Source organism: Lutra lutra, chromosome 7 (genome assembly GCF_902655055.1).
Source record: "Lutra lutra chromosome 7, mLutLut1.2, whole genome shotgun sequence".
NCBI classification, from domain to species: domain Eukaryota; kingdom Metazoa; phylum Chordata; class Mammalia; order Carnivora; family Mustelidae; genus Lutra; species Lutra lutra.
Genome location: NC_062284.1, coordinates 84,430,860 through 84,446,083, shown reverse-complemented (window position 1 = coordinate 84,446,083; position 15,224 = coordinate 84,430,860). Strand labels below are relative to the sequence as shown.

General features: G+C 41.4%; 1 protein-coding gene across 2 annotated transcripts in view; it reads left to right on the top strand.

The window, feature by feature from the left end:
* Nucleotides 1-4,527: 4,527 nt before the first annotated feature.
* BAZ1A (bromodomain adjacent to zinc finger domain 1A) overlaps nucleotides 4,528-15,224 on the top strand; it is a 99,298-nt gene continuing 88,601 nt past the window's right edge. The window contains exons 1-2 of one of the 2 annotated variants that reach the window (XM_047737137.1): nucleotides 4,528-4,667; nucleotides 5,149-5,319. In XM_047737137.1, coding sequence (XP_047593093.1) covers nucleotides 5,207-5,319 — 113 coding nt within the window. In that variant the 5' untranslated portion in view covers nucleotides 4,528-4,667; nucleotides 5,149-5,206. Of the gene's footprint in view, nucleotides 4,668-5,148; nucleotides 5,320-15,224 lie in introns of those variants that run through there. The other variant, XM_047737136.1, reaches the window with a different exon arrangement.

Genomic DNA, 15,224 nt, shown 5'->3' with positions numbered 1-15,224 from the left:
AACCATTATCCCAACACGTAGCCAGTGGTTTCACACATTAAGGAAAACATGTTCATTACCTCTAAAGAACAATACGTAGAAATTTTTTAGGTCAAATGCCATGAATTATTATTATGTTTTAAGATTTTATTTATTTATTTGACAGACAGATCACAAGTAGGCAGAGAGGAAGGCAGAGAGAGAGGAGGAAGCAGGCTCCCTGCTGAGCAGAGAGCCCAATGTGGGGCTCTATCCCAGGACCGTGGGATCATGACCTGAGCCGAAGGCAGAGAGGCTTTAACCCACTGAGCCACCCAGCCGCCCTTAAATGCCATGAATTATTGAGGAAGACATTAAAAAGAGAACATAAAGAGTTGAGACTGAAGTCAGATACAGATACTGAGAAAAGGAGTTACAAAGTTGTAGATATTCTTTGTATATACTTCTAAGACCTCTTTCTCAGAAGAGTTCAGGACTGCTATCCGTAAGTACTGTTACTAACTGCTCCTTAGAGGTAAAAGATATAAAGTGTTTATATTTGTTAGATGTGCTAACCGAAGCAGGGAGATAGGACTCCTCAGCTCTTCAAATTTAAGATTCTCATTATCTCCATTCCCCAAGATAAATTCCTGGATAATTCTCAAAAATAAATTATCTCTGATCATGAGTAATACAGCTTATCCCCTTATACATTTTAGCAGGTTAGGAAGGATTTGGAAAGGTATTTTAGCTCACAGATAAAGTGTGAGATGGGTATACAGGAAAATTAGGTATTATGGAATCCAAGAGGAAACTAGTATGGTCTAAAGAGACTGGGCAAAGAGTCAAGAGGCCTAGATTTTAGTTCCTGAGCCTGTTTCCTCAGCTGCAAGATGAGAGAATTAAGAGATCCCAAACATATCTTTCTGCTCTAAGTAATTACTGTGTCACCAAGCCACCCAGGTAAAGCCTTTCTTAATCAATCAGTAGAAGACAGGAAAAGTATTGTAGCTCAAGCTTTTAAAATACATATTTCATAGATTTGTCTTTTTACATACAAAAGGCAGTATGCTTTCTCAAATACTAAACTAGGTCTTGATGCTATTAGGCTAATATATGTCCTGCCTAACTTGCAGATACACATTTTACATTTAAGCAAGCAGGGGCAACTGGTATCTTTACCCAGACAGGTGACTAATGGAGGGTCGGGGGTCGGGGCGGGGGGCTGCATCCTGAGACCTGTGAGGAAATGTTGGAACTGGAGCTTTCTATTGCCTTTCAAATCATCCCCCTCCTCCCCACCCCACCACCCCGTGGATAACTTCACTTGGGACAGATCATGGGTCCTCCTTCTATGTTTTCTTGTAATCTTTTCTACTTCCCTTTTTGCATTATATTACTCATGATCATTAGTACTCACACAATTCTTGTTTTTGTTGTCTTTACATTATCTCTTTCCTATAAGATTGTACTTTTTTTTTAAGATTGTACATTTTTAAAAAGACTTGATTTATTTGAGAGAGAGATCATGAGCAGTGAGGGGGGTGGGGAACAAATGGAGAGGGAGAGGCAGAGAATCCCAAGCAGACTCCATGCTGAGCCCAGAGCCCCGATGCAAGCTCAGGCCCACGACCTGGAGATCATGACCTGAGCTAAAACCAAGAGTGCGACTCTTAACCGACTGAACCAGCCAGACACCCCAGATTATACAATTTTTAAGTCCAGGAAAATTTATAGTGTATCCCATGAGCTAGTAGTGTCTTAGCATGTAAGAAAAGCCTGATAAATGTTAAAACTGTTAAAAAATTAAATGATTTTAATTTTATTGCTTCTCTTTTTTATGTGATTCTTTTTCAGTTTACAGTATTTCCAATTTTCTCTTATACAAATTCTTAATTCATGACTGTATCCTTAACTACTTCCTAAAATAGCAAGGAGCTTTTCATTCTCAAAAGCCTAGAAGTAGTAATAAGGAAGCAATCATGATATCAAAATATAAAATAAATACATTAGGCAAGCTTTTGGTAATAAATGTGTAGGATAACTTTAAAAGAAGTATTATTTTGAGGTAACTTATAAAGGCTATCAATTTGATCAAATAGTATATAAATACATCAAAATTACACTAATTTGGGGCGCCTGGGTGGCTCAGTGGGTTAAGGCCTCTGCCTTCGGCTCAGGTCACAATCTCAGGGTCCTGGGATCTAGCCCCACATAAGGCTCTCTGCTCAGCAGGGAGCCTGCTTCCTCCTCTCTCTCTCTCTGCCTGCCTCTCTGCCTACTTGTGATCTCTCTCTCTGTGTCAAATAAATAAATAAAATCTTTTAGAAAAAAATTACACTAATTTGTTAATTATAATTTACTATACTTACATTACTGTGAATTAACAATGAACAACTATATAACATTATTAAATATCACAAATCATTAAAATAAATGCTATGTATATAACTCAGAGAATTAAGTTATTATGGTATGATAGTACTGAAATCTGCATATGGTGATAGGGAAATGGTATTATGATAAAATAGAATTAAATTTCAATTTTAAGTTAGTACTAAAAAGAATCCAGTTGTTTAAAAATCTGTATTTAATGAAAATAAAATCAGTATCTTTGATCATGATTTTAACAAAATTTTAACACTTTATCAGATAGTGAACTCTAAGACTCCAGGTGATGTATGGAAGTGTTGAATCGCGATATTGTACACCTGAAAGTAATATTACATTGTATGTTAGCTGGAATTTAAATAAAAACTTAAAAAAACAGTGAGCTCTAAGAAATACAAATATTGTATATTCAGAGAAAATTTCCTGTTTTTAGCTTAATAGTTAAGTTGGGATTTTGACTTGTGAGAGTTATGCTTTATTAGCACTTTAAATTTATCCATCCTCCATGATTCGCTTTTGAGATTACTTTTATGGGTTCTTAATTTTAACCTGGAATATTAAATACTTTCTAGATAGGGAATTCTAAATTGTCACTCAAGTACAATGCCAGCTTAAATGAGTGCATAATTTTTTGAAGAATTTATCCATACTAAAGAATATAGTTAGTGGGGCGCCTGAGTGGCTCAATGGGTTAAAGCCTCTGCCTTCAGCTCAGGTCATGATCTCAGGGTCCTGGGATCGAACCCCACATCAGGCTCTCTGCTCAGCAGGGAGCCTGCTTCCCTCTCTCTCTCTGCCTGCCTCTCTGCCTACTTGTGATCTCTCTCTCTGTGTCAAATAAATAAAATCTTTAAGAAAAAAAAAAAAAGAAGAAAAAAAAGAATATAGTTAGTACTGAGAACATTTCCAGGCCTCTGTGACTACTATATTCATACAGTAAGGTGCATTAACTTTCTTAATGATTTTTAAAACACTTGAAGTATATTGTGTCTTCCACAAAATGTTATTTTGCCAGCTGCCATAAAAGTATCTTGAAAGAAGTTAAAAAATTATAACTCTTGCTATTTGAATAGATTCCTTACATTTCCTGCTCCTACGTACACGTGTACTTAATTCCACATTGTTTCTATAACTGTGATCATATCACAGTATTGGTACTTATGTCCTTGGTTGAATGTTCTTCAAACTTAACCATCTTATAGACTCATTCTTACATGTTAATCCAGAAACAAGCAAATGTCAAGGGCAATAGCAAGAAAGACCGTTTAATACAAAGCTGGCAAAAATTTGGAATTATTTATAGTTTCAAAAATTCCTTTCAGTTCAAAAGTCACATGCATTATGTGCATTAAAATTAGTGTCACAAATGACTTGTGGATATGGGAAAGTTGCTTTAGGGGAAATTTCACTAGTAAATCCACAACCTTTAAAATTCTGTGTGATTGAATTGAATATCGATACTTGGCAAAATATTTTCAGCGGCGTGTTACAAAAAACAACTTTCTAAAGGTGCGTTTTTTAGTTTTAAATATGTGGGGGGTCCTAGAGGCACGATGACATTTTCTAACCTACTTTGTTGGTCTTTTCCTCTGCTAAGTCTTTGACTGACTTGCCCTCTTTAAATGTTAGCGAGAACTGCTGTCAAGAAAGGTATTTTCTCTTCAAGGAGGATGTTTACCCAAGCAAAGTATTTTTTTGACATGAAAGTTCTAATTTGGAAGAAAATACCAAAATACTTTCTATTTTTTATTCCTCATTTCCCTTCCCATCTTTAAAATAAAAGTTCAGTCTTAATTGGAATCCTTTCCCCACCGTGAAACCCAGCGATGGTGCCAGACTTGAAGATGAAGGCTTTACTTTGTTAGCCATGTGTTTACGAAACCCCAGCGCCTTCCCCAGATCTCTCGGCTGATAATCTCAAACATGGAGGATGCTTCTGATTCTGCACAAGGGGTTGCTCCATTAATTAATAATGTAGCTCTCCCAGGCTCTCCGCCGTCTCTTCCTGTATCAGTGACAGGCTGTAAAAGTCATCGAGTAGCCAATAAAAAGGTAGAAGCGAGAAGTGAAAAGCTCCTCCCCGCAGCTCTTCCTCCTTCGGAGCCGAAAGTAGATCAGAAACTTCCCAGGAGCTCCGAGAGGCGGGGAAGTGGCGGTGGGACGCGATCCCCCGCGCGGAGCCAGGCCGTGGCAGCGGGAGCAGCGGCGGCCGGCGGCGCGGCGGGGCCGGCGAGAGGCGACCCCCCGGCAGGACAGGGACTCCCCGCTCTGCCTTTGTAGTTGAAAAGGTGGAGAAGTGGCAGCCGGCGTGCTCGCAGGTGAGGGGCTCCGCGCGGTCGCTCGGGAGCCGGCCGGCGCCGGCGGGGAGTGTAGGCGAGCGGGGGAACAAAGCCGAGCGGCGCCGGGGTCCGCCCGCAGCGAGCTCTCGCGGCGTCGGGCCGGCCGGCTGCGCGCCAAGCACGTTGCGAGCCCGAGGCGGCGGCGGCGGCGGGCTGGGAGCCGGCGCTGGGGGAGGGGGCCGCCGCCGTTCCCGCACCGCCCGCCCGCGGCGGGGCGTGCGGCCCCATTGTGAGCGGGCCGCCGGGCGTGCGGAGGTGGAGCTCGCCGGGAGGGCAGAGGCGGTGGCCCCGCGGGCTCCAGACCCCAAGAGCGGCAGGAGCGACCTCCGCTCCGGCGGCGGCCGCGGGCGCGTCAGTCACACAAAAGGCGGTGGAGCTCCCCCCCGGCGCGCGGACTGGCCCACGCCGCCGCCGAGCGCTCCCCACCTTACCGGCTCTCCTTTCCCTCCAATTCTGATAGGGAAGCGGGGCCGACGCGGGCGGCCGAGGGCGCGGGTGAGCCCGCGGGCGCACGGGAGATGCCGCTGCTACACCGAAAGCCGTTTGTGAGACGGAAGCCGCCCGCGGACCTGCGGCCGGACGAGGAAGTTTTCTACTGTAAAGTCACCAACGAGATCTTCCGCCACTACGAGTAAGGGCCGGGCGCGGGGGCGCGAGGGGGTGTGGGGATCCCCTCCCCAGCGTCCTTTTGTCTCTCTCCTTTTCCTCGCCTGGGACTTCTGGCGGGGCGACTTGGAAGTGACGGCTGGCTGCGGGCCCGCGTTTCTCCGTCCCCCCACCCCGAGCCCGACCCGGGGACGGCGCGGGGTCCCTGGGCAGCGCGGCCGGCCGTGGCGCGCGTGGGGAGAGCGGGCCGGGGCCGAAGGAGCTGGGGTCCTCGCTCGGCCGTGGGGACCGCGTCCAGCCGCGGCTGCCGCGGGGCCGCCGAGCAGCGGAAACTCCCCGCCTCGCCCCTCCCCGCCTCGGCCACACGCGCACTCCGGGGCTAGTTCCGGGATCCCCGCCCGGCGGCCGAGGGGATCCCCGCTCGGGTCAGCGGCACGGGGCCGCGGTCCCCCGGCCCGGAGAGGGAATCCCCGCCCCCGGGGGCAGGAAACGGCCGGGCTGGGCTGGCCTCCTCGGTGGGGAGTGGAGCCTGACGTCGGAGCTGCCCAGGGGAGGGGAGAAGAGGAAGGGAGGAAGCGGAGCTGAGACTCGGGGAAGGAAGGGGCTCCCCGGCGGGCGGGGGGGCCCGGGACGCGAGAGCCTCCCGCGGCGGCCTCTCGTCCCGTGTGGCTAGGCCTCGCACTGTGCGACGCGAGCTGAGTGCTCTGTCACCACCTCTTCTCGGTGACTAACTCCCGGCCCCGGAGAACTCAGCGTCTCCGCCTCCAGGAGATCTCGGTGAGGAACCAGTCGGGCTCGGGCGGGGGTGCCGGCGGGGGAGGAGAAGGAGGAGAGAGCGGGGCACTGGGCGCCCTTAGTTATCACTTTCGCGTGGCCCCAAGGGCGGCTGTGGCTATTGGGGGAGGGGGTTAAGACAAGTTCAACTCCAGCCTCAGCCCGTCTCCTCTTTTTATCCCGCTGCGCATGTGGGCTGCCTGACATGTGCCACTCGCTATTGTTTTGATAAGAATCCCGGAGCTGGCGCGTGTGTAGTTTTGGCTGCTAAATTTTCAGTGCCTCGCCTGGTGTGTCCCCAGAGATCCCCTTGTCTTGTGACACCGAGCACTGGGGTGTTTTAGAGATCGGTGTTGAAACGGGATCTCCAAGTGAGAACCTGAATTGGTCGATCGGGGAAACAGCCTGATCCTCCCTTTTTCTTGTGCTTTATCGTCTCCGCTCGGAAGGAATCCCTTTGTGGCTTAGAAACCAAATGTTAGAGCAACGAAATAAATTGTGTGTAGGAGCCACTTTTTCTGATTGGGGGCTTGCTCGAGGGAGGGCTTTAGGCAAAGTCTGCACCTGTCCGAGAAAGGAGCAGTGAGGTTAGAGAAGTCCGTTCCTTTGAGCTTTTAAAGTAAGGCTTCTTTTTCTTCAGCTCCACAGAAAGAGTTACACCTAAACTTATTATATCTGGAAAAGTTTTCAGCAGACTGTGCTTTTAAATAGTAGTGCACATCTCAACTCTGCTCCTGTACGGACTTGTTTCGTTACTCAAATAGAGTTCACTCTTGAAACTCCTTAAGTGAATTTGGATTAGGTAACTTGACAACGACGACGTCTTTTTTTTTTTTTTTTAAGTTAAAATCCTTGGCAATACCAAAACAATTTTTAAAAATAGCATTTAAGAATGCCAACAAAATAAAAAAAAAAAAAGAATGCCAACAAAATAGAAAATGGGCTTAACTTTTCCACTTTGATTTAAGCAATCTTATCTTTTTGAGAGGCTTTTCTTGCTTTAGAAGGAAACAGGATATGGCTGTCCTTTTTGAATTAAATTTTTTGTATACTTTGGTTCTGGATGATATATATAATAATGGAGAAATCTGAAATATCTGAAATGCCAAAATAGAGGAAGAGATTTTTGGTATTCCAAACCTACTACCTTCCACTAATATTAAGGAACTGTGCCCTTTGTAGTCTTATTAACAGATTTTTTATTTTAATAGCTGGTTTTTGGTTTTTGTTGTTTGTGCTGAAGTATTTGGGTTTTTGCAATTTACAAGCAGTTCAGGAAAGGCATTTGGTTTGGGAGCAAAGATATTTGATCATTTACCCTGAACAAAGCAGAGCTGCTAGTGTTGTGTTCTTAGGTATTAATTTTTGTGACTTTGAATTGGCAAAAATGGAAGAAGACTGACATTTAGTTGTGTTAAATTTTGGGTTACTTTCTCTCTCTTAGATGATTACAGAGACATCTTTCCAAAATTGCATTCATAGTGTATGGTATATGGTGATCCTTAGTATTATGGTAATCTGACCCTTAGCACAAGTCTGGAGAAGGAAACCTCTGTTTTCACTCATTCATTAAATCACCAGTTGGTTTATGTGAATTTGTTTGAAGATTACCCTTTAAGTGCATTATATGAATATTTGTCTTTTGTAATGGTGTGAAGACTATTGTGCTCACCCAATTGCTCAGGTTTTGATTTCTTGAATATAACCTTTTCTACCTTAATCTCAAAGAGATATTCTACACCCCCCCTGCCTTGTTCCCTTTGCAACACAGTGCAAAGTAACTTTTCCCTCTGACTCTGGTTAGTAGAAGTTGCCCGTGTGACCTTTTGTTAAATAGTTTTCTGTCTTTATCGTGCTTGATATAATAGCCTAACACTTTCTCCTTTGTCCTAGGCATCGATGACCATCTCTCCTTTTTATCTAGTGTAAGATCAGCTATTATTGCAGGGTAATGCAGTACATTTGTTGCCTCAAATTTTCTCTTTCCTAAACTCTGAGTTTTTTGAGAAAGGGACTGTGACCAGGATGGATCCTTATACAGTACAAACTCCTTTTTCTGTTTGTTGGAACTACATGATCTTTAACTAATTGCTAACTCTTGTTTGACCTGCTTTCCTTAAGTAAAGAAGACTCGTTAAAAATAGCCCTTTAACTGTAGGCAAACGCATAAGCTAAAGTAAGTATAGAAGAATAAACTGGACCAATATCTTTGTGTTATACACAAAAATAAACTCAAAATGAATTAAAGACTTGAACAGAAGTCCTGAAACCATAAAACTCTTAAATGGTAAGCTCCTTGATACAGTTATTGGTGAGGTTTTTTTAATCTGACACTAAAAACAAAAGCAAGGAGAACAAATATAAACAAGTGGGGCTGTGTGAAACTAAAAAGCTTCTGCAAACAAGGGAAAACATCAAAATAAAAAGGTGAGCTACTGACTTGGGAGAAAATATTTGCAAATTATACATCTAGTAGGGGCTAATATTCAAGTTATAACTTGAATAATACAACTCAATAGCAAAAAAAAAAATCTTACTAAAACATGAGCAGAAGATCTGAATAGATGTCTTTCTAAAGGATCCATAAAGATGGCTCACAGGTACATGAGAAGACGCTATACAACCTTAATCATCAGGGAAATGCAAATAGATCCCGCCTCACACTTGTTAGAATGGCTTTTATCAAAAAGACTAGCGCATAACAGTTGCTGCCTAGGATGTGGAAAAAAGTAAACTCTTCTGCACTGTGGGTGGAAATGTAAATTGGTGCAGCCACTCTGGAAGACAGTATGGAAGTGCCTCAAAAACTTAAAAAAGATAGAACTACAAATTGATCTCTCAACTCTTCCTGGGTGTTTATCCGAATTTTAAAACCACTAATTTGAAAATATATATGCACCCCCATGTTCATTGCAGCATTATATACAATAACCAAGATATGGAAACACCCTAAGTCTTCATCAGTGGATGAATGGATAAAGAAATTGTGGTATATATACAAAAGCATATTACTCAGCCATAAAAAAATTGAAATCTTGCCATTTGGGACAACATGGATTGACCTTGTGGTCCTTATGCTACTAAATGAAGTAAGTCAGACAGAAAGGAAAAGTACCAATGATCTCTCTCATTTGTGGAATCTAGAAAAAAATAAAGTTAAGAAAAATACTAAGCTCACAACCCTTCAACTCTATAGTCAGTGATTTTGTAAGAGCAATGTTATACAGATGGTAGCTATACTTACAGCGAATGTAGCATAACGTTTAAGCTAGTCAAATCACTTAGTTGTACGCCTGAAACTAACTTAATGTTGTGTGTCCAACTGTACTTTAAAAAAGATTTTATTCCCCCTCCACCTCCAAAACCACACACACACACAAAACTAAGCTCATGGGCAAAGAGAGCAGAATAAAGCATGTACTTTAATCTTTTAGATAAGATAAAAATTTATTCTGTAATTTGGTTAGCTGACAGTTTTGTTTTTATTTATGTTTTTAGGACTGTGGATTGTTAAAAAATGGAGCAGTCAGGTCTGAATACTAGGAATTCTAGAGTTGTGGGATAAGGAAGGTGATTTGTTGTATTACCAAATGACTTGATTTCCTAAATAAAATAACTTATTTCTTTAGCCATTTAGACCCTTGGAATTGGAATGTTTTTTACCATCTCTGAGTGAGTTATACTTTTCATACAAAATGTAGGAACCTCTTCATTACTTATACGCTAGCTTATGTTTCAACCTGGCTTTCTAGTGAAAGGTGTTTAACCTGATTTTCATGGTTCATCAGCTCCTTATTTGTTAATTCAGTCCTTTCAATAGCCCTCTTTTACAGATAAGGAAACTGGATTTGGGTTAAAGAGAGTAAGTCTGAGATCAGTGTCAAAAACAACCTGTCTAGCAGTTGGTGACACCAGACGTTTCACTCACATACCTAAGACTCTGGAGGTTATTTTCTTATTTACTACCCACATGGTACATATTATGGAGAATTTTCCCTAGTATTTGTTGAAGCTTGCAGAAATGTACACCAGGAACATAGGGCTCTGCTTTGAATTTAAGCTTGCTACCTAGATCTTTGGGTAGGCACTACTCTGTTGTCTGCCCAGACATTTGGCTTCTTTACTGTATCCCCAGTGATTAAGCTCGAGATGTTAAATATACAAGCGAGAATGCCATCAGTTTACAGTGGGGAAAAACATCTTTCAAAAGACTAGTTCTCATACTGATAATTAGCTAAATATGAAGTCTATTATCTGAAGGCCATTTGGTGAGCATGGAATTTTTAAGGAAAATTGGATAATCTTCGTAGCTAGTATCTTCAAATTATGTTTTCAGCTCCTATTTAGGAATAAGTCTGCTACATGGTCCTGATATTTGGGTCTATGAGTCTTTTTTTCTTAGGTGGTATAGCAGGGATTCCTAAATGCCTTTCCTTTACTTTTTATCCACTTAGTAGGCTACCATGTTTTGGGTTAATACATTCTTTCTTCAGACAGAACATGTCTTACCAGTTGCTGTATAACGAGCCATCCTAAAATTTAGTGGCTCAAAATAATCATCTGTTTTATTTGCTCACTCTTCTGCAGAATGCCAGTGTGGTTTCTCCTGGCCTGTGTGCTCACTCATTTAGCTATGGTCAGCTGGAGGCGAGGCTGAGGCTGTGATAGAGTAAGAGGTAGCCTCAAGTCACACAGCAGGGAGCTCAGCCGGGATGGCTTTTCTTTCTTTATGTGTATGTGGTTTTTTTTTTTTCTACCTTTATTGAAGTGTAATTTACCAATAGATTTGTAAGATATTTAAAGTGTACAATGTGGCATATTAATACCGAGGTGGCTTTTCTTACCATGTGGTCTTTCATCCTCAAAAGACTAACATGGGCTTCTTTAGGTGCTGGTCTCAGGGTTCCAAGAGGGTGAGAGCAGAAGTCTCTCAATGTCATTTCTGTATAATGTTGGTCAAAGCCAGTCTCAGGGCTAGCCCAGATTAAAGAGGTGGTAAAATAAACTTTCTCTCTTGTGAGATACAAGTATCAGTCATATTTCTAAGGAGCCTGCCTACCTTCAACTCTCTTTGGAGACAGACTACCACTGAGCAGCTGGTAAGATTTTATGCTTGGACCATTCTGATTGGATTTTGGGAGTTCATCAGTAATCTCTCTGCAGTTAATCCCTCTTGCTACCCTTCTACCCGATGCCAAACTTTTTCTTCAAAGATGCTCAAGTCTTTCATGAATTCCTCTGACATTGTTCCGCTATCACAGTGGTTATTCTATGTATTTTTCTAGGCTCTCTTTGCAGATATGGTACCTGAACAGTTAGAATTGATAACTATTTATTGAATGCACATACAGTATGCTGGGTATACATTATTATTATCTTATTTAATTTTCATATTAACTGTTTATGGAAGATATCCCCATTTTATAGAGGGGAACCAGGTTCGATAAGGTTGTGTAATTTACCCAAAGCTTACCACATTCTACAAGTGGTAAGCTGAAATTCAGACACTTTCCTCTCCTTCACAGTCATGTGTGTACTTTCTCTGTTTAGATACACATAAAAATAAATGTGGGCTGCCAGTGGAGAGTATGTTTGTTTATTACCCTTGACACTATGCTTTGCAGAGTCTGGAGATATTTAGATAATTTGTCCCTCTAGTGAGAATAGAATGCCATAACACAATGGCATAAATCACGTGTGCTATGGAGCCTGTGTAATGGGACCATAGAAAATGGAGCTGAGGGACGCCTGGGTGGCTCAGTTGGTTAAGCGGCTGCCTTCGGCTCAGGTCATGATCCCAGCGTCCTGGGATCAAGTCCCACATTGGGCTCCTTGCTCGGCGGGGAGCCTGCTTCTCCTTCTGCCTCTGCTGCCGCTCTGCCTGCCTGTGCTCGCTCGCTCTCTCTCTCTCTCTCTCTGACAAATAAATAAATAAATAAAATCTTTAAAAAAAAAAAAAAGAAAATGGAGCTGATAACTGCTGGGGAATTGAGGAAGCCCTCTAATAAGGAGAGAACATCTGAGTTGGGTCCTGAAAGATGGAGCTATCAGGACACAGAATGGAGAAAAAGGGCATTCTAAGCAGAAAATATGCTAAAAAAATACTTTTTAAGCTGAGGAAACTATAGAAAGTCATAGAAGTGTGAATTTGCAGTCTCACTTAAAATTTGCCTTTTTCACATTCATTATTGTTAAGCTAGGACTTTTGTTAAGCTACTATAATGTTTTACTTTTGTTGATATCTATTTAGGGTTTTAGTCTCTAGATTTAAAAAATCTTTATTGCTATCCTCCACCTCAGTGTCATCTGCAGATTTTAGGAGCCTGCCTTATATGTCATTATCTAAGTCTGAGGCAGCACTGAGTAAAGTGCAAAGTAGTATGTCATTTAATGTTTTTTAAAACTAAACATTGTATTTTTAATTAATCTGACTTTCCTTCTGCCCATTTATGAATAAATCTAGCTGATTTTTGTCTAGATAACATAAGGCATGTTAAGTCTGCCATGCCCGAGATCTCCTAATCTCCTGCTTTGTAATGCTCTCAGTGGTAGATATTATTAGAACACTGTATGCTGTTTTATAGCAACTACTACTTTTCTAAGTTTATAAAATACTTTTCCATCTCTTGGTATTATATGCCGCTTAAGGTCAGAAATTATGTTAGTTTTTAACCTGTGGCTGCATTTCTCAGTTATACTAAATATGTTACGGACAGAGGAGTTTGTTTATATCCTTTAGATCTTTTGTGCAGTATTGTGCTGAGTCTTTCTTAAGTTTAATTGATAAAGTTTGGCCCTTAAGGAGAATACGCTTTGCATTTATCTTTTCTAAATTATATTTAGCTTCTAGTTTTTATGTCACTTCATTCTTTTTGTTTATCTGTTTTGGTCTTGGTTTGGTTTTTTTAGTTCCAAGTTTTTATTGAAATTCCAGATAGTTAACATGAATATTAGTTTCAAGTGTAGAGTTTAGTGATTCATCACTTAGGTACAACACCCAGTGCTCAGCCCAAGGGCCCTCCTTAATACCCATCACCCATATAACCCAGCCCCCTCCCCAACTCCCTTCCAGCAACCTCTCAGTTTGTTCTCTATAGTTAAGAGTTAGTTTTATGGTTTGCTTGTCTTTTTTTAACCCCTATGTTCATTGTTTTGTTTCTTAAATTCCACATGTGAGTGAAATCATGGTATTTGTCTTTCTCTGATTTATTTTGCCTGCCATAGTATTCTCTAGTTCCATCCACATTGTTGCAAATGGCAAGATTTCATTCCTTTTTATGACTCATATTCCATTGTGTGTGTGTGTGTAAATAAAACATCTTCTTTAGCCATTCATCAGTTCCATGATTTGGCTATTATTGATAAAGCTGCTATAAACACCAGTCATGTATTCCTTCAAATCAGTATTTTTTTATCCTTTGGGTAAATACCTAGTAGTGCAATGATCATAGGGTAGCTTTTAAGGAACCTCCATACTGTTCTCCAAAGTGGCTTTACCAGTTTGCCTTCCCACTAACAATGCAAGAGGGTTCCTCTTTCTTACGTACTTGCTAACATCTGTTGTTTCCTGTGTTGTGAATTTTAGCCATTCTATATGTTACATCATTCTTAATCTTATTCCACTAGATTTTTAAGTTTTCCAAATGACTCTGTAAGTTAACAGTATGTTGCCCTTTGTCCCTTAGTTTGTTCACCAGAGTGTTGGTTGACTTTATATTAATTAAAGGTGTGTTCTTGCTGGCAGTCGAACTGATAACTCAGAAACAATTTTTTTTTCCTTAAGAAATAATGATAAAGAGAAGAAGTCCTCAAATTTTTTCTTAAAGGGTCAGATAAAATCAAATTTTAGACTTTGTAGGCAATGGTGTCTACTGCGCCTGCTCAGCTCCACAGGACATAGTGAGAAAGCAATTACAGACAATACCTAAAGGAATGGGTGCGGTTATGTTCCAATAAAACTACAAAAACAGGTGGAAGGCTAGATTTGGCCTCCAGGCCAGTAGTATACTCCTCTCTGGTAAAGAAGATGGTTGAAGGGGACGCCTGGGTGGCTCAGTTGGTTGGACGACTGCCTTCGGCTCAGGTCATGATCCCGGAGTTTCCGGATCGAGTCCCGCATCGGGCTCCCAGCTCCATGGGGAATCTGCTTCTCCCTCTGACCTTCCCCTTGCTCATGCTCTCTCTCATTGTCTCTTTCTCAAATGAATAAATAAAATCTTAAAAAAAAAAAAAAGAAGATGGTTGAAGGAATGTAGTAATAAATCGGACACATGATTATATTAGCCTAAACATATTCATACAAAACAATATTTTGTTTTTTAAGTTTTTTGTTCATAATAGCAAAAAGTGCTTCTTATAAAAGTTTCATGATCTTAAATTCTTATAATATAGAAATTGAGGAGGCACTGTTACCTAACCCCCTAGAGTTATTATTAGAAGAATTCTATATATTTAAATGTGTACAGCAAATGGATGAAGAGCAGAGTTACAGAAGTGTGAGAAAGTGAAGGTATAAAATGTTAGAGATAGTACCATGCTGGTAAGAGGTAATGAATCAGGAGAATTGCGCCTTTTTTTTTTTTTTTTTTTTTTTTGCTTGCTTGCTTGCTTTAAAAAGGCCATGGTGATAGTGTCTGTGTCTGCCTCCTCCTGAGGGTAGATTTTTCTACACAGCAGGGCTATAATATAACAACTTTGCAGAGTAGATACACACAAGGGAAACACAGTACAAACACTTTGCAAGAGGAGGTGGGAACCTGGGTGTAAAAGGAGAGCCATATGTACAGCAATGGTTACTGACTATCCTATTTTTCTGCCTAGTAACACATGTTTAATGGAGGTTTGTGGCACTTGTGCCATTGATTTTTGGTATTTTGAACAACGTCAACACATCTAAGTTGTGTTTATTGCAACTCAGTATAAAGTCTGTCTCCCTGACATGGCGTGGAGTACCCTAGGTGACCAAATACCAAATAACTTTGATTAGAGCTGTCAGGAGCCATTACTTGGCCCAGGGGTTTTTAAGAACTCGAAATATGACTAATCAGAATTAAGATGGGCAATAAAAGTAAGATACATACTGGAATTTGAATACTTAGTACCTCCCCCAAATAATTTAAAATATTTACATATTAAAGCATTTAAAATTGATCACAT